Source organism: Mesoplodon mirus, assembly GCF_964341445.2.
Source record: "Mesoplodon mirus genome assembly, chromosome: 4".
Taxonomy (NCBI): Eukaryota; Metazoa; Chordata; class Mammalia; order Artiodactyla; family Ziphiidae; genus Mesoplodon; species Mesoplodon mirus.
The window spans coordinates 13,185,871-13,204,471 of NC_138979.1; the positions used below are offsets into that span (position 1 = coordinate 13,185,871).

At 40.4% G+C, this 18,601-nt stretch overlaps 1 protein-coding gene across 1 annotated transcript in view; it reads left to right on the forward strand.

Moving 5' to 3' along the window:
* The window catches only part of PIP4K2A (phosphatidylinositol-5-phosphate 4-kinase type 2 alpha), a 179,243-nt gene that overhangs the window by 150,497 nt on the left and 10,145 nt on the right, over nucleotides 1-18,601 (forward strand). The window contains exon 7 of the mRNA XM_082616812.1: nucleotides 13,260-13,373. Coding sequence (XP_082472938.1) covers nucleotides 13,260-13,373 — 114 coding nt within the window. The remainder of the gene's footprint in view (nucleotides 1-13,259; nucleotides 13,374-18,601) is intronic.

The window sequence follows — 18,601 nt, forward strand, 5'->3', positions numbered from 1 at the left end:
GGATGTTTTGAGAAGCAGAACTGATTTTATTATAAAATCTTTAACATCTCTTATTACCCCAAAATTGATACCACATATGTGATGTTATTCAAGCAAATTATCTTTAACCTAGCTCCAATGTAAGGATTACCTAAAAAGTCTCCCGCTTGCAGAAATATTTCTGCAGTATATCTTCAGCCCTACAGACTCTGATATTTTTTTGAATTTTATTTATTTTTGATACAGCAGGTTCTTATTAGTTATCCATTTTATACATATTAGTGTATACATGTCAATCCCAATCTCCCAGTTCATCCCACCACCATCTCCACCCCCCTGCCACTTTCCCCCCTTGGTGTCCATACATTTGTTCTCTACATCTGTATCTCTATTTCTGCCCTGCAGACCAGTTCATTTGTACCATTTTTCTAGGTTCCACATATATGCGTTAATATACGATATTTGTTTTTCTCTTTCCCACTTACTTCACTCTGTATTGACAGTCTCTAGATCCACCCACGTCTCTACAAATGGCCCAATTTCATTCCTTTTTATGGCTGAGTAATATTCCATTGTATATATGTACAACATATTTTTTATCCATTCATCTGTCAGTGGGCATTTAGGTTGCTTCCATGACCTGGCTATTGTAAATAGTGCTGCAATGAACATCGGGGTGCATGTGTCTTTTTGAATTATGGTTTTCTCTGGGTATATGCTCAGTAGTGGGATTGCTGGGTCATACGGTAATTCTATTTTTAGTTTTTAAAGGAACCTGCCTACTGTTCTCCATAGTGGTTGTATCAATTTACATTCCCACCAACAGTGCAAGAGGGTTCCCTTTTCTCCACACCCTCTCCAGCATTTGTTGTTTGTAGATTTTCTGATGATGCCCACTCTAACTGGTGTGAGGTGATACCTCATTGTAGTTTTGTTTTGCATTTGTCTATTAATTAGTGATGTCGAGCAGCTTTTCATGTGCCTCTTGGCCGTCTGTGTGTCTTCTTTGGAGAAATGTCTATTTAGGTCTTCTGCCCATTTTTGGATTAGGTTGTTTGTTTCTTTAATATTGAGTTGCATGAGCTGTTTATGTATTCTGGAGATTAATCCTTTGTCCGTTGATTCATTTGCAAATATTTTCTCCCATTCTGAGGGTTGTCTTTTTGTCTTGTTTGTAGTTTCCTTTGCTATGCAAAATCTTTTAAGTTTCATTAGGTCCATTTGTTTATTTTTGTTTTTATTTCCATGACTCTAGGAGCTGGATCAAAAAAGATCTTGCTGTGACTTATGTCAAAGCGTGTTCTTCCTATGTTTTCTCTAAGAGTTTTATAGTGTCCAGTCTTACATTTAGGTCTCAAATCCATTTTGACTTTATATTTGTGTATGGTGTTAGGGAGTGTTCTAATTTCATTCTTTTACATGTAGCTGTCCAGTTTTCCCAGCACCACTCATTGAAGAGACTGTCTTTTCTCCATTGTATGTCCTTGCCTCCTTTATCATAGATTAGTTGACCATAGGTGTGTGGGTTTATCTCTGGGCTTTCTATCTTGTTCCATTGATCTATGTTCCTGTTTTTGTGCCAGTACCATATTGTCTTGATTACTGTAGCTTTGTAGGATAGTTTTGAAGTCAGGGAGTCTGATTCCTCCAGCTCCATTTTTTTCCCTCAAAACTGCTTTGGCTATTCGGGGTCTTCTGTGTCTCCATACAAATTTTAAGATTTTTTGTTCTCGTTCTGTAAAAAATGCCACTGGTAATTTGACAGGGATTGCATTTAATCTGTAGATTGCTGTGGGTAGTATAGTCATTTTCATAATACTGATTCTTCCAATCCAAGAACATGGTATATCTCTCCATCTGTTGGTATCATCTTTGATTTCTTTCATCGGTGTCTTATAGTTTTCTGCATACAGGTCTTTTGTCTCCCTAGGTAGGTTTATTCCTAGGTATTTTATTCTTTTTGTTGCAGTGGTAAATGGGAATATTTCCTTAATTTCTCTTTCAGATTTTTCATCATTAGTGTATAGGAATGCAAGAGATTTCTGTGCATTAATTCTGTATCCTGTTACTTTACCAAATTCATTGATTAGCTCTAGTAGTTTTCTGGTGGCATCTTCAGGATTTTCTATGTGTAGTATCATATCATCTGCAAACAGTGACAGTTTTACTTCTTATTTTCCAATTTGTATTCCTTTTATTTCCTTTTCTTCCTGATTGCCATGGCTAGGACTTCCAAAACTATGTTGAATAATAGTGGTGAGAGTGGACATCCTTGTCTTGTTCCTGATCTTAGAGGAAATGCTTTCAGTTTTTTACCACTGAGAATGATGTTTGCTGTGGGTTTGTCATATATGGCCTTTATTATGTTGAAGTAGGTTCCCTCTGTGCCCACTTTCTGGAGAGTTTTTATCATAAAATGGGTGTTGAATTTTGTCAGAAGCTTTTTCTGCATCTATTGAGATGATCATATGGTTTTTATTCTTCAATTTGTCAATATGGTGTATCACATTGATTGATTAGCATATACTGAAGAATCCTTGCATCCCTGGGATAAATCCTACTTGATCATGGTGTATGATCCTTTTAATGTGTTCTTGGATTCTGTTTGCTAGTATTTTGTTGAGGATTTTTGCATCTATATTAATCAGTGATATTGGTCTGTAATTTTCTTTTTTTTGTAGTATCTTTGTCTGGTTTTGGTATCAGGGTGATGGTGGCCTCATAGAATGAGTTTGGGAGTGTTCCTTCCCCTGCAATTTTTTGGAGGAGTTTGAGAAGGATGGGTGTTAGCTCTTCTTAAATGTTTGATAGAATTCACCTGTGAAGCCATCTGCTCCTGGACTTCTGTTGGGAGATTTTTAATCACAGTTTCATTACTTGTGATTGTCTGTTCATATTTTCTGTTTCTTCCTGGTTCAGTCTCTGAAGGTTATACCTTTCTAAGAATTTGTCCATTTCTTCCAGGTTGTCCATTTTATTGGCATAGAGTTGCCTATAGTAGTCTCTTAGTATGCTTTGTATTTCTGTGGTGTCTGTTGTAACTTCTCCTTTTTCACTACTAATTTTAGTGATTTGAGTCCTCTCCCTCTTTTTCTTGATGAGTCTGGCTAAAGGTTTATCAATTTTATCTTCTCAAAGAACCAGCTTTTAGTTTTATTGATGTTCGCTATCGTTTTCTTTGTTGCTATTTCATTTGTTTCTGCTCTGATCTTGATGATTTCTTTCCTTCTACTAACTTTGGGTTTTGTTTGTTCGTCTTTCTCAGTTCCTTTATGCGTAAGGTTAGATTGTTTATTTGAGATTTTTCTTGTTTTTGAGGTAGGCTTGTATTGCTATAAACTTCCCTCTTAGAACTGCTTTTGCTGCACCCATAGGTTTTGGATTGTCATGTTTTCATTGTCATTTGTCTCTAGGTATTTTTTTGATGTCCTCTTTGATTTCTTCAGTGATCTCTTGGTTATTTAGTAACGTATTGTTTAGCCTCCATGTGTTTGTGTTTTTTACGTTTTTTTCCCTGTAATTGACTTCTAATCTCATAGAGTTGTGGTCAGAAAAGATGCTTGATATGATTTCAATTTTCTTAAGTTTACCAAGGCTTGATTTGTGACCCAAGATGTGATCAATCCTGGAGGATGTTCCATGTGCACTTGAGAAGAAAGTGTCATCTGCTGTTTTTGGATAGAATGCCCTATAAATATCAATTAAATCTATCTGGTCTATTGTGTCATTTAAAGCTTGTGTTTCCTTATTAGTTTTCTGTCTGGATGATCTGTCCATTGGTGTAAGTGGGGTATTAAAGTCCCCTGCTATTATTGTGTTACTGTCGATTTCCTCTTTTATAGCTGTTAGCAGTTGCCTTATGTATTGAGGTGCTCCTATGTTGGGTGCATGTATATTTATAATTGTTATATCTTCTTCTCGAATTGATCCCTTGGTCATTATGTAGTGTCCTTCCTTGTCTCTTGTAACATTATTTTAAAGTCTATTTTATCTGATATGAGTATTGCTACTCCAGCTTTCTTTTGATTTCCATTTGCATGGAATATCTTTTTCCATCCCCTCACTTTCAGTCTGTATGTGTCCCTAGGTCTTAAGTGGGTCTCTTGTAGACAGCATATATATGGGTCTTGTTTTTGTATCCATTCAGCAAGCCTGTGTCTTTTGGTTGGAGCATTTAATCCATTCATATTTAAGGTAATTATCAATATGTATGTTCCTATGACCATTTTCTTAATTGTTTTGGGTTTGTTTTTGTAGGTCCTTTTCTTCTCTTGTGTTTCCCACTTAGAGAAGTTCCTTTAGCATTTGTTGTAGAGTTGGTTTGGTGGTGCTGAATTCTCTTAGCTTTTGCTTGTCTGTAAAGCTTTTGATTTCTCCATCGAATCTGAATGAGATCCTTGCCAGGTAGAGTAATCTTGGTTGTAGGTTCTTCCCATTCATCACTTTAAACATATCATGCCACTCCCTTCTGGCTTGTAGAGTTTCTGCTAGAAATCAGCTGTTAACCTTATGGGAGTTCCCTTGTATGTTATTTGTCATTTTTCCCTTGCTGCTTTCAATAATCTTCTTTGTCTTTAGTTTTTTGTCAGTTTGATTACTATGTGTCTTGGTGTGTTTCTCCTTGGGTTTATCCTGCCTGGGACTCTCTGTGCTTCCTGGACTTTGGTGGCTATTTCCTTTCCCATGTTAGGGAAGTTTTTGACTATAATTTCTTCAGATATTTTCTTGGGTCCTTTCTCTCTTCTCCTTCTGGGACCCCTATAATTTGAATGTTTGTGTGTTTAATGTTGTCCCAGAGGTCTCTTAGGCTGTCTTCATTTCTTTTCATTCTTTTTTTTTTATTCTGTTCCACAGCAGTGAATTCCACCATTCTGTCTTCCAGGTCACTTATCCGTTCTTCTGCCTCAGTTATTCTGCTACTGATTCCTTCTAGTGTATTTTTCATTTCAGTTATTGTATTGTTAGTCTCTGTTTGTTCTTTAATTCTTCTAGGTATTTGTTCTTTAATCCTTCTAGGTCTTTATTAAACATTTCTTGCATCTTCTCGATCTTTGCCTCCATTCTTTTTCCGAGGTCCTGGATCATCTTCACTATCATTCTGAATTCTTCTTCCGGAAGGTTGCCTATCTCCACTTAATTTAGTTGTTTTTCTGGGGTTTTATCTTGTTCCTTCATTTGGTACAAAGTCCTCTGCCTTTTCATTTTGTCTTATCTTTCTGTGAATGTGGTTTTCCTTCCACAGCCTGCAAAACTGTAGTTCTTTTTGCTTCTGCTGTCTGGCCTCTGGTGGATGAGGCTATCTAAGAGGCTTGTGTAAGTTTCCTGATGGGAGGGACTGGTGATGGGTAGAGCTGGCTCTTGCTCTGGTGGGCAGAGCTCAGTAAAACTTTAATCCACTTGTCTGATGATGGGTGGGGCCGGGTTCCCTCCCTGTTGGTTGTTTGGCCTGAGGCCACCCAGCACTGGAGCCTACCCGGCTCTTTGGTGGGGCTAATGGTGGTCTCTGGGAAGGCTCACACCAAGGAGTACTTCCCAGAACTTCTGCTGCCAGTGTCCTTGTCCCCATGGTGAGACACAGCCACCCCCCACCTCTGCAGGAGACCCTCTAACACTAGCAAGTAGGTCTGGTTCAGTCTCCTGTGGGGTCACTGCTCCTTCCCCCTGGGTCCTGATGCGCACAGTACTTTGTGTGTGCCCTTCAAGAGTGGAGTCTCTGTTTCCCCCAGTCCTTTTGAAGTCCTGCAATCAAATCGCACTAGCCTTCAAAGTCTGATTCTTTAGGAATTCCTCCTCCCGTTGCCAGACCCCCAGGTTGGGAAGCCTGACGTGGGGCTCAGAACCTTCACTCCAGTTGGGTGGACTTCTGTGGTATGTGTTCTCCAGTTTGTGAGTCACCCACCCAGCAGTTATAGGATTTGATTTTATTGTGTTTGTGCCCCTCCTACTGTCTTACTGTGGCTTCTCCTTTGTCTTTGGATGTGGGGTATCTTTTTTGGTGAGTTCCAGTGTCTTCCTGTGGATGACTGTTCAGCAATTCCAGACTCTGATTTCTATGAAGTTACTTTGGCAAGCCTGACGAAAAGGGGCTTATTCTTTCTTTGCAAGTTTATTTATATTTAGGTGAGCTTGGACTAACAAGTAAATCAGGAACATAATAAGCAGTCCCTAACTTGAGACAATAATTAGTACATGTTTTTTATGTTGTACATTCAGCTCTGAGTGTCATAATATGGCCCATCAAAGGGACACCAGGCAGCAATCTTAGATGTCGAAGCTTACAATTAGGCTTTTTAAAAACAGGTTGTCAAATGAGCACATTGAGGAAAAATTCATTTCTTTCTGAAATACAAGTCCTTTAATCACGGAGTGCTATGCTATGCATTGTCCTTTGCATTGAAACCTTCTGGGGCCAGAATCCTGTTTGCATTAAACACTCGAGTGTGACAGAAGTATATTCCATCTTTCTGTTAAGGTTTTCATGCTTAAACGTGACTCTGTATTATGTAAATTTTGGCTCTGTGCATTTTAAGTACATGTATTTTTTTCTTTTTCCTGTTAGTGGCAATTTAATAGACTCTGTAAAAGTTAATTGTATAATGATGTTAAATCCAGTACATTGTAGTTTGAATTCTGTATTTGAAGTTTTTGGCTGTAAATACAGATTTTAAATATTTGATTTAAAAATTTTTGAGTCATCCAAAAGATATTTTAGTGACATTAAAGATCTAATTAAGATTTCCATGTAATTTCTGGCTTTACTAACTCTTAACACATTCAATATTACTAAACTCCATGCAAATGACAGCAATTATGCACCAGGTCACAGAACCCAATGAAATATTTATATATTACAAACAGGTTAACTTCTATTTGAAACAGAAGATTTAAATCCTTTTGATAAGCATTATGTTTTGTTTTCAGAGAATGTGCAAAATCTAGTAATTTATAATTTTAAAGTTTATAAAAAAGTGCTAAATATTTTTATATTAGAAGGGAAGTTCTAATGCCTTGTCTTTAAAAAAAATCTCCTGTCTACCATTCTAATGGGAGGAAGCAGAGCCCCGTGCTTCCTTTGCCCTCCCGGAATCTGTAATTTCTCTCTGGCCACTGCCTTTACGCCTGGGTCTTTGCTGAGCTGGCCACAGAGGCACAGTTCTAAAAACAAAAGCTCTGGACTTTGTAGCTCTTCATTCTGAACATTTTTCCTTTTTTAATCTCAAACCCCTAGCCAAATCTCTCCTTAGAGGTCATTTATATCTTTTATTGAAGCCTAGGGAATACTTACATTCAGAAGCATTTATACATTTAGAATACTATCCACACATTGGTTATCTTCAAGCCCTGATGCAGTTGTGTGTATACCTGAACTCTCATGTCCATTTGTGTTTTAGTTGCACATAAAGCATCTTTGACCATGACTGACACTGTTAATAGTGTGTTTCCTACTATTGAAGGATATGGACTTGCCGAGCGACAGCCTATATAATACTGTGCCTTAAAAGAAACTAAAAACTGGAAATTCCCTGGGGGTCCAGTGGTTAGGACTCAGCGCTTTCACTGCATGGGCCCAGGTTCGATTCCTGGTCAAGGAACTAAGATCCCACTAGCCACACAGCACAGCCAAAAAAAAAAAAAAAACCAAGAAACAAAAGACTTTTCACCCAATAGTGTAGTTACAAAAAGCAGGGGAGGGAATGTTTATAATGAAACAATTTTCTTTTTACAGCTCATAGCAAGTGAAGTGTTCCCAAGGAGCTTGTTACTTTCTAGTTTTGGGGTTGTTTTCTGGCTACTGGGATTCCAACTAGTGAATTTTTGCTTTAGGTCAGCAAAATTGACATTCACTAAATTACCCACTATTATCACCTACTCGCTGAGAAAAACTAAACACATGAAAAATTAAGGTAAAACAAAAGTCAGCAAATTTCTGTCTTTGGCCATAGATATCGAAGTATTTTATTCCACAGTAATAAAATATACTTTATTACTCTAAAAATTTAACTTACCCAATTATTATAAAGCAACATTTTATTCTCACTTGGGTTTCAGTGAGGTTTTCTGGCTAGGGAGAGCTTTTGCGGTGACCAGAGGTCTTTATGGCCAAGAGAATTCACAGTCAGGGTTTGGACAGCAGGCAAGGTAGGGGCTTATGCGTCTAATGCACCTTGTCTGATACAGTGAAGTGAAATAACCTTGCACTTGTGTGTGCTAGGTGTGTGTGCAATAAGGAAAGTATCTTCAGAACTTAAAGGCCGTATGTAGAAAAGTCATGTGAGGTTTGTGCCTAATGATAAAACCTGAAAACACAGGCAATTTTAAACATGGCTTAGGTTACTGATATCCCAAATTTAAAGAGCCTACTTCTTTTAGAAAATCAGGAAGGCTAGAAGATGATGGGCAAGTCTGTACTCTTTAGTAGTTCGAAACACTATAACAGTATTGGTTATGGTCAAAGCTAATGTGTAACTAAGACGCAAACTAATATCTAGTGCGTTCTCATTGCCAAGCACTGTGTGTTTCGTGTCATTTCATTCACACGCTAACCCTATTGGATAGGTATTCTTAATATTCCACTATATAGATGAGGAAACTGAGGTTTGAACAGATTGAGCAGCTGGGTCTAAACACCCCAACTATTATAAAAGTGTGAAATATGCTTTAAAAATATGCAGCTTTAAAAAAAAAACCTTGCTCTGGATTTATCAGTGATGAACTTTTCTCTAGATACACATGCCATACTTGAGAATATGCCCAGCAAATAACAAGAATATTTATATATAACTCTCCACATGGCAAGCAGGGCTCTAAGCTTTTTAGGTGTATGAATGGGTATAATCCTCACAACAGTGTGGTTTGCTAACCCCCATTTAAAGATGAGGAAGCCAAGTCACAGAGAGGTTAAGTAACTTGCTCTAAGTCACACAGCTAATAACTGGAGCAGCTAAGATAGAACTCTGGCGGCCTGGGTCCAGTCTGTGCTCAGAAGCTCATGCTTCAGTGTCGCAAGTAGAAATCTGGGCCATACTGAATCTACCTGGGGTCTGGCATCACCCAGCATGAAAGTGCCAGGGAGATTCACTCTGCCAATTTTATCCACACAACAAAATAAGGAGAGCTTGGTCGCAGGGGGACTGGCATCGCTCTGCTTATGCCTTTAGCTGTGTTTGTACATTGACACATCACATTAGTAGAGATAAATACCATTTTGAGTCCAACCCACCCTAGTACAATCACTTCCTGCAAAAGGGAACTAGCCTTAGACTTGGGCTGTGCTGGCCGTGGTCCTGGGTTTGGTTGTACACAGCCTCACTCCCCTGGCCAGGCTGGACGGACTGGGGAGGGCCGTGGAGGAAGAGCAGGCCCATCCCATGCCTCAGCCTCCTTGGCGTTGCCTCCCAGTAAGTGCCACGTGAGGTACTGCAATTCCCCATCACATTTGGAGGCTCCCAGTCTACGTGAAACTGGCCAGGAAAACTTAATTCAGAGCTAATAAGTGAAGACTTAACCTACGACCACTTCAGAAAGGTGGCTGACTGCTGGCTGGAAGCCAGCGTCCGAGTCCGCAGTTCAGAAGTGTTTCTGAGCTGATGTCTTTAGCCCTGGTGTTTTCCTCTGCCCTCTGGCTGGTATCTGCAATTGAGCTAGAAAGGGTATGAAAGATGCCCATTAAAGGAACCAGACCCAGTGACTTTGAGGCTTTCAAAACTCCCCCCTAAGTGCAAGTAATTCAGGGTCACAAAGCAAAGGGTGGGATCGCTTGCTGCCCACGATTATTTCTGTGCTGCTCTGCAGACATCACCTTTGTGGGCAGTGTCACACCACGAGTTTATGATGTTCATTAATTCATAGCAAAATGGTTGCCCTCACATAAAAAAAAAGGTGTGTCTTTAATATAAATGCTGCTCATTATCAGAGGGATATATTGAAATTTTTAAGAAGCCAGGCAACAAGGTTTTCTTGAGGGTGCGTTACTGTCAGGTGGACTTCATCTTCGTCATTCAGTTTTTAGTAGAAAAAGTTCATCTCTGTTTTTAAACATCTTCTATGCAGTCTCTCAACCTACAAGACCAGTTTTAAATCCATACAAGTTACTGAATGCTCACGGCAATGACGAAGACACTAAGTGCCACTCACCTCACTATTTAAGTGTCACAGGGGTTTTGGCCGGATCCTCAGTCATTCAGCTAAAGGTCGAGTTGTACTAAGAGTCAGGCAGCCCGGGTCTGCATCTCAGCACGGGAACCGGCTTACCAGCTCCACTTACCAGGCTGTGAGACCTTAGCTGTGTTATCTCACTTAACCCAGTTTCCCTGTTGGTAAAGTGTGGATAGTAAGAGTTAAGGTTGTAAATGAGAGTAAATGAAATAATGCACTTAAATAAATGGATGCACATCAAGGACTTAGCAGGGTCTCCCCCTTCTACACATATGCAAACAGCCTGGAGGGGGTCCAGAAACTGGCCCCTGGCAAGTAAGGGGTGGATGGAGGGTGGGAACCTCAGGATTCATGTCTCCAAAACCCTGCGCTCCTAAAGCCTCTGCCATCCTGCTGACACCGGGGGGTGGGCATTGGTGGACCAGTGTTGGGTTCCTCTAGCAGCTGCCCTGAGGACCGGCCTGTGCCTCTTGAGCCTTTCAATACGCCCTTAAGTCTTTTAACCAATCTGGTTGCCCTTTTTTGAATTTGATCCAATCTAAATTCATCCCTAGTGCCTGCGAAATTCACAAGTAAGCCTAGTAATAAAGTACAGGGTGCCCAGAGTTTTATGAGGTAGGATTATACTCTCCCTGTCACATGAGGTAGTGCTGCTGAGGTGACCCTGAAATGGCATTCATCTGCATTAATAAGACTGGTATCACCAACATGGGTCGTTTACCGCTGTGTCTGTAGCCTGTCATCCCTGCCTTCAGGTTTCTGGCAGGCACGCACAAAAATGCCCCTCCCCTGCTTTGCTTGCACGTATAAAATGAGTTGCAGAGTTCAGGCAGCTCTTAATCCTCCATGCCCCCAACCACACACCACCGTCCCCTAAACAGACAAATGCCCGAGCTGTCTGCTTGGAGAATCATGACCCTCTCCATCTCCTGTGTTTGTGCATACATCTGGCTTCAGCGCTTTCTAAAGCACCCCAGTTTTGTACCTTTGACCAAGCTTCTCACTGGCCTTTGAGTTTGTTAAACTTCAGATCCTTGCATTTCATTCACTGTGAAACTATGTTGCAGTTCTAGGAAAAGAACAACTTCAGGTCTGTGTGCTTGACTCAAACATTTAACATTAACACGCCATCTTCGCATTCAGGGTTTTCTTTCACATTTTACATTTTTAAATGATTAATGACAAACTTACGGAGTTAGTCTACCCGGCCCCTCCCTAGTTTTTGTGTAGAATGGCACTGCATTTCATTTCCCCAGACTCTGACTGGGCATAAAATATTTGAAAGTAAATCAGTCTCTCCCTAAGAACCGTATTATTTATCTATAGGCCTTACAAACTCATGCTGCCTTATTTTCTTACCTACTTGCTTTGGTGTGTCTCATACAAGATTACAAACTCCTTTAGAATAGAAATGTTGACCTATTCATTTTTTTTTTTTTTTTTTTTTTTTTTTTTTTTTTTTTTGCGGTATGCGGGCCTCTCACTGTTGTGGCCTCTCCCGTTGCGGAGCACAGGCTCCGGATGCGCAGGCCCAGCGGCCATGGCTCACGGGCCCAGCCGCTCCGCGGCATATGGGATCCTCCCAGACCGGGGCACGAACCCGTATCCCCTGCATCGGCAGGCGGACTCTCAACCACTGCGCCACCAGGGAGGCCCTTGACCTATTCATTTTTATATTCCTATATGTGACAGTCATTCAGTAACTGCTTATTGAATGGAATCTTTGGATTTCTGAGCTTTGCTATACCTGCTTTGTAAGGATAATTACTTTGGCAATAGTTATATCAAATTCAAAACTCACAAAGCTGCACATTTTCTCAAAGTTAAAATGAGTAGCAAAGCTACTGATTTAGAATTGCATAATATACATGCATGTGTGTGTGTGTACAGATAGATGTGAGTAGTCTACATACATGTGTGTACCTTACAGAATAGAAAGGAAAACGTGAGCAGTTTAGGGATTTGGATGGTGGTTCAGTAGACAGATGTACCCAGTGAGCTTTTAATCACTCTGAATGAGGGGGAGGTAGTGTGGAGACCAGGAAGGACAGTATGCTCTTTCCTTTTTTTTCCCTCCCCATTTAGTTCACACTTATGGAAAGGAGGCATTCATTAGTATACTAAGAAAGGCAATGTATTATGTTGGATTCCTTTCAACTGGAAGAAATAAGCATGAGTGGTTATTTCTTATAAGGTCAGCCAAAAGGTATGGGGAGGGGTTTTGAACTCTCCCAGAATGCAGGTTGCACAAAGTTGAATAATCCACACTATTTTAAAGCTATATGCCTCTATTATCTTATATGCTGCAGTACAAGCTACTTTTTTGGTTTTTGTTTTTTTTTTTTTGCTTGTGACCCATATTTTGATAATCATGCATTACTTTGTGTTGCTCAGCCTAAGCATAGTTTAGTTGCCAGCTCACTACCCTCTTGTTTATTTTTAAAGGGTAGAACTTCTCATCTTAATATGCTTTACTCTAGAAGACATTTTCCTTCGATATTGCCCAGATGAAAACAGAATTTCCTTCTTGGAGTGGTGTGCAGGAAGGCTTACAAGGGCAGATAGCTAACCTCTGGCTGCATATTCTCCCTGACTCAGAAATTAGATAGGATTATGGATGGTGCTTTTCTGAGCAAGATAACATGTTATTTGTAACATGAACCCAGCAAAGGCTATCCCAAAAGTGTGTGTGTTGTCAGGGAGGGGTGGAGTTGGGTTATACCAGTAAGAAAATTGAGGGTTCCTGACAAAGAATTCCAAGGATATGAATTCTATACCTAGGAGACTTCTTGTGAATCTTCTTTAAGAAAGTGAATCTAAGAAAGCAGTCAGGTTCGTTCATATGAAAACCATGAAATCTCTTACAAAAGCCTCATAATATGGAGTATACCTGACCCTCCATTCCTAGTGGAAATGCTTCCAGTGGTCATAGCTCACTGGTGCCCCCTTGCGGCACGCAAGCCACCTCACATGTCGTTGCCTTGGGTAAGACCTCTGCGGTGAACAGGGCAAACTCAGCTTCCAAGAGTGGAAACTTAACCTCCAGGACTGGAGGGCATACATGTCTTTTAGATTTTAGTCAAGCTTCTTTCTTATTCTTCTTCTCTTTTTTTTTTTTTTTTTAGGCCAAAGAACTGCCAACTTTAAAGGATAATGATTTCATTAACGAGGGTCAAAAGATTTATATTGATGACAATAACAAAAAGGTATTCCTGGAAAAACTGAAGAAGGATGTCGAGGTAAGAAAAAGAAACTCAGTATAAGGGACGGCCCATTGTATGAATGTCAGCAGTACTGGGTTTTCAGGAGCTCTTAAAACCACCTATTTAAATTGGCAACCAAGGCAAAAACATATGTTGTACATTATCCAAAGCAGATATAAACAGGTATATCTCATATGTGATCTGGTTTCAAAGAGAAGTGTGCCAGTTCAGCAGCTCCCCCTTTAGAGGACAAACAAAAGCAAGCACGCGGCGTCTTCTGCTGGCCTCCCCTCCCTCCGGTTCCCGGCTTCCTTGTTGGGTAGGGGCGTAGACTGACTGCCCACGGCAGCCAGGGCTGGGGCCGAGGGGACTGAGTGCATTCTGCCAAAGAGCACAGTGTGTCGACAAGTGGATAGTAACTGTCTGAATTCGGGGTTTTCTCCATCTGAACCACATCTTGCTGTTGCAAAAGCCAGCCTCAGTCGCTTAATGCTTCATATTTCCACCAGCCTCTGTGAAGTTAGTGACGTTGGGCCCATCAAGACAGCCTTGCCACAGCATGGGAGTGGCACAAAGGCAGTTTAGGACACCAGGGTCATGGGGGACGTTGTGAGAAATAAAATACTATGTGGAAATGGGCTTTGAGTCTATAATAGAGCTCTCTTTGTAAATGCTGTTTTACGAATTAAAAATACACCTTTCCCTGTCTTCCATTTATTGTAATGGCATTGCAGTTCTCCCACTGAACTTCCTTGTATATAATTCTTCTAGAAATAAATTCAGGAAAAACGTTCTTTTCTTGAAGTTTGTTAGGTTACAAAACAGTGCAAAGAGAGTTCTAATTTAAACAGTTACTAAGCTATGTTTTTCTTAGCTGTTTTTTTTGTTTTGTTTTGTTTTGTTTGGCACGGTATGCGGGCCTCAGGCTCCGGACGCGCAGGCTCAGCAGCCATGGCTCACGGGCCCAGCCGCTCCGCGGCATGTGGTGTCTTCCCGGACCCGGGCACGAACCCGTGTCCCCTGCATCAGCAGGCGGACTCTCAACTACTGCGCCACCAGGGAAGCCCTCTTAGCTGTTACTTTTGTTCATGTGTGTGCAGTTTCTGTTTTGGTTTTTTTAACTTTGAGGTACAGTTCTGCACATACCAGTACAGATCTGCTACTCAGAGAGGCTTTGTGGAAAGATTTTCCTGTGTCATTAAAAACAAAATGGGGCCTCCCTGGTGGCGCAGTGGTTGAGAGTCCGCCTGCCGATGCAGGGGACACGGGTTCGTGCCCCGGTCTGGGAGGATCCCATATGCCGCGGAGCGGCTGGGCCCGTGAGCCATGGCCGCTGGGCCTGCGCATCCGGAGCCTGTGCTCCGCAACGGGAGAGGCCACAACAGTGAGAGGCCCGCATACCGCAAAAAGAAAAAAAAAAAAAAAAAATGACTTGGGAGTTCCCTGGCGGTCCAGTGGTTAGGACTCGGCTCTTTCACTGCCGGGGCCCAGGTTCCATCCCTGGTCAGGGAACTAAGACGCCACCTGCCGGCAAGCCCAGACACGTGGCCAAAAAAAAAAAAAAAAAAAAAAAAAACCAAACAAAATGACTTGGGCCAAAGAACAAATGTCATGGATTAGATTATATCCCCCATGAGGGTAGAAGCAGTATTATAATTTTCTGTTTAATCTTCTAACATCTTTCATTGCAAGACATGCAGACTGACCAAATTAGTTCATGATTATTTTTAGGTTATAAGTTATTTTAAGAAATTTTTTTGCACTTTAACCTACATCATGTATATGCTTTGATTAGAACCTAGATATTGGTTATTTATGAAGGATACAAGTGTCTTTTTTTTAAAGTAGTTTTTCTCCAGTTTCTCATTATTAAGCATTTATTTTTCCTCAGTTGTCAGTGGTTTTTATTAAAATGCATATTAGCTAAGTATTTCCCTTTTACTTTGGGGTCAACTTGATCTGATAAAGTGACACAGGTAGACATGCTCTTTGAGAATTTTATCCATTATTCTGCAAGTCTTTGATCCCAAGAATAATATCGTTTTAGCAATTAGGGTAAATAGGCCTTAGGGTTATCTGATCTGCTAGCAAGATGGTTTTCATCTTTTCTGTCGGCTGTATATTACTATGATATTTAGACCCCACAAATAATGTAACTGAAGCCGTTCAAATTTACAGTTGAATTACGCAAGGATTCTCTTCGCCCTTTCATTGTCTCTAATAGTGTCTTGATTAGAGGATTTGGATAATTTTAACCCATCCATGGCTCTCGCACTTACTTAGCTGTTTTGTTGAACTGGAGGCAGGGCGTAAGGCGTTCTTTCATTTTAATAAATTCTCAATGGTCGGTAAGTGTCTAGCTTTGAAATTCATGCAGAAGCATTATTACATTTTTAAGCAGGTAATTATGGTGAAGTAGCTTGACATCTGATCTTGATAATGAGACTAGAATGTAATCTCGTTTCATTTTTCCATCAGGTCCATGCTTTCTAATTTAGCTGGCTGGCCTGTTTAAGTACAGGATTTGGGGGTTGGGGGGCTGACTCAATGCTTTAAGTAAAAGATGAGTTTACTACAGCTCAATAAATATTTTTGTAGGAAAATTAGAACATAGGGGCTTTTTTCCGCGTTTGAAATTCTGTTCTATTCATATGCCGCTCAAAGTACTTTAGTCCTGATAGCTTTACACTTGAGTATATGTGAACCCTTTTCTCCAGAAGAAAGCACTCTATGGAGAGTGAAAAGTCACTTTTGCCCTCTGACCCGCTTCTCGTCAGCTCTGACCAGGGCCCACGCTCATCTCTCGTCGGCTCACACTGGGATCCAAATTTCACACAACGCAAAACTGTGCTTTGTGTCCTGTGGCATCCACCCCATCACAGGCCATCTCATCCCTCAGGTCTTGGGTCGGCGGTGGGGAGGGAGCACTGCGGGTAGCAGGATGGTTGGCGGCCAGCACTTACAGAGTATGTAGAGCATAAGTCCTTCCTGTGCAGTCATTCTCTCCCTTCATTCTTCTAACTCCTTGAGGCTGAGTGCTGTTATCCCAATTTATGGATGAGAAAACTGAGCCCAGAGACACTATGTAATTTGCTCAGAGACACACAGCTACTAAATTCAGACTGGGATTTGAGGCCACTGGCGGCCACACTCCTAAACTGTTGATATAACATGCAGGTGAAAGATGTTTGTAACAGCACAGTTGAGACGGTTTTCAGATAAAGTACTCCAAGAGAGGATTATTATGGCTTTCAACAAGCGATTAAATATAACCTAAATAGGGATGGTTGGAATTTTAATCCTGCACCACAGATGTGTTGGGAGGTGGTGATTCAGTAGAACAAGTGTGTTAATAAACTTGGTAAAAAGTAAATTCAAATCTGTTGTAAAGAAGTTCTTTTTTTCAATTTTATTGAAGTATAGTTGATTTACAGTGTTGTTTGTAAATTTCTGTACAGCAAAGTGACTCAGTTATGTATATTCTTTTTCATATTCTTTTCCATTATGGTTTATCACAGAATACTGAATAGATCAGTAGTTCTCTGTGCTGTACAGTAGGACCTTGTTGTTTATCCGCTCTATATATAATAGTCTGCCTCTGCTCATCCCAAACTCCCAGTCCTTTCCTCCCCCCACCTTGGCAACCACAAATCTATTGTCTGTATCTGTGAGTCTGTCTTTGTTTCGTAGATATATTGATTTGTATCGTATTTTAGATTCCACATGTAAGTGATATCTTACGGTATTTGTCTTTCTGACTTAGTATGATAATCTCTAGGTCCATCCATGTTGCTGCAACTGGCATTATTTAATTCTTTTTGATGGCTGAGTAGTATTCCACTGTATATAAATATATACCATACCTTTATCTGTTCATCTGTTGATGGACATTTCGGTTGTTTCCATGTCTTGGCTATTGTAAATAGTGCTATGAACACAGTGGGTGCATGTGTCTTTTTGAATTATAGTTTTATCTGGGTATATGCCTAGGAGTGGGATTGCTGGATCATATGGCAACTCTACTTTTAGTTTTTTGAGGAACCTCCATACTGTTTTCCACAGTGGCTGCACCAATTTACATTCCCCCCAACAGTGTAGGAGAGTTCCCTTTTCTCCACAGCCTCTCCAGCATTTGTTATGTGTAGACTTGTGAATGATGGCCATTCTGACTGGTGTGAGGTGATACCTCATTGTAGTTTTGACTTGTATTTCTCTAATAATTAGAGATGTTGAGCATCTTTTCATGTGATCCCTATCAAATTACCCATGACAGTTCCCACAGAACTAGAACAAAGAATCCTAAAATTTATATGGAACCATAAAAGACCCAGAATTGCCAAAGCAATCCTGAGGAAAAAGAACACAGCAGGAGGCATAACCCTCCCAGACTTCAGACAATACTGCACAGCTACAGTAATCAATACAGTGTGGTACTGGCACAAAAACACACATTAATGGAACCGAATAGAGAGCCCAGGAAAGAAAACACTCACACCTACAATCAATTAATCTTCAACATAGGAGGCAAGAATATAAAATGGGAAAAACAGTCTCTTCAGCAAGTGGTGCTGGGAACGCTGGACAGCCACATGTAAATCAATGAAGTTAAAACACATCCTCACACCACACACAAAAATAAACTCAAAACGGCTTAAAGACTTAAAAGATATGACACCATAAAACTCCTAGACAAGATCATAGGCAAAACATTCTCCGACATAAATCGTACCAATGTTTTCTTAGGTCAGTCTCCCAAGCCAATAGAAATAAAAACAAAAATAAACAAATGGGACTTAATCAAACTTACAAGGTTTTGCACAGCAAAGGAAACCCATAAACAAAATGAAAAGATAACCTATGGGAGAAAATATTTGCAAATGAAGCAACCGACAAGGGCTTAATTTCCAAAGTATACAAATGGCTCATACAACTCATCAACAAAAAAACAACCCAATCAAAAAATGGGAAGACAACCTAAACAGACATTTCTCCAAAGACAACACACAGAAGGAGAGTTTATGAACAGCTCTTTAGCCACGGTTTTCTAGAAGGGTTTGTGTGTGACAGGGCTCATAAAAACCTTGAGGAAGGTACTAGCTCAGACTTGGTATAATGAGGAATTAATTATGAAGGAAGCAGATTAAGTGGGATATTCTAAGGGAAAAATAGGCTGATCAAGGTCTGGCGGATAATTATTAAGTTGGAAAGCATGGGACCTAGAGATTATAAAGATTTTTAAATCTTCATGCTTTGAAATCTTATGT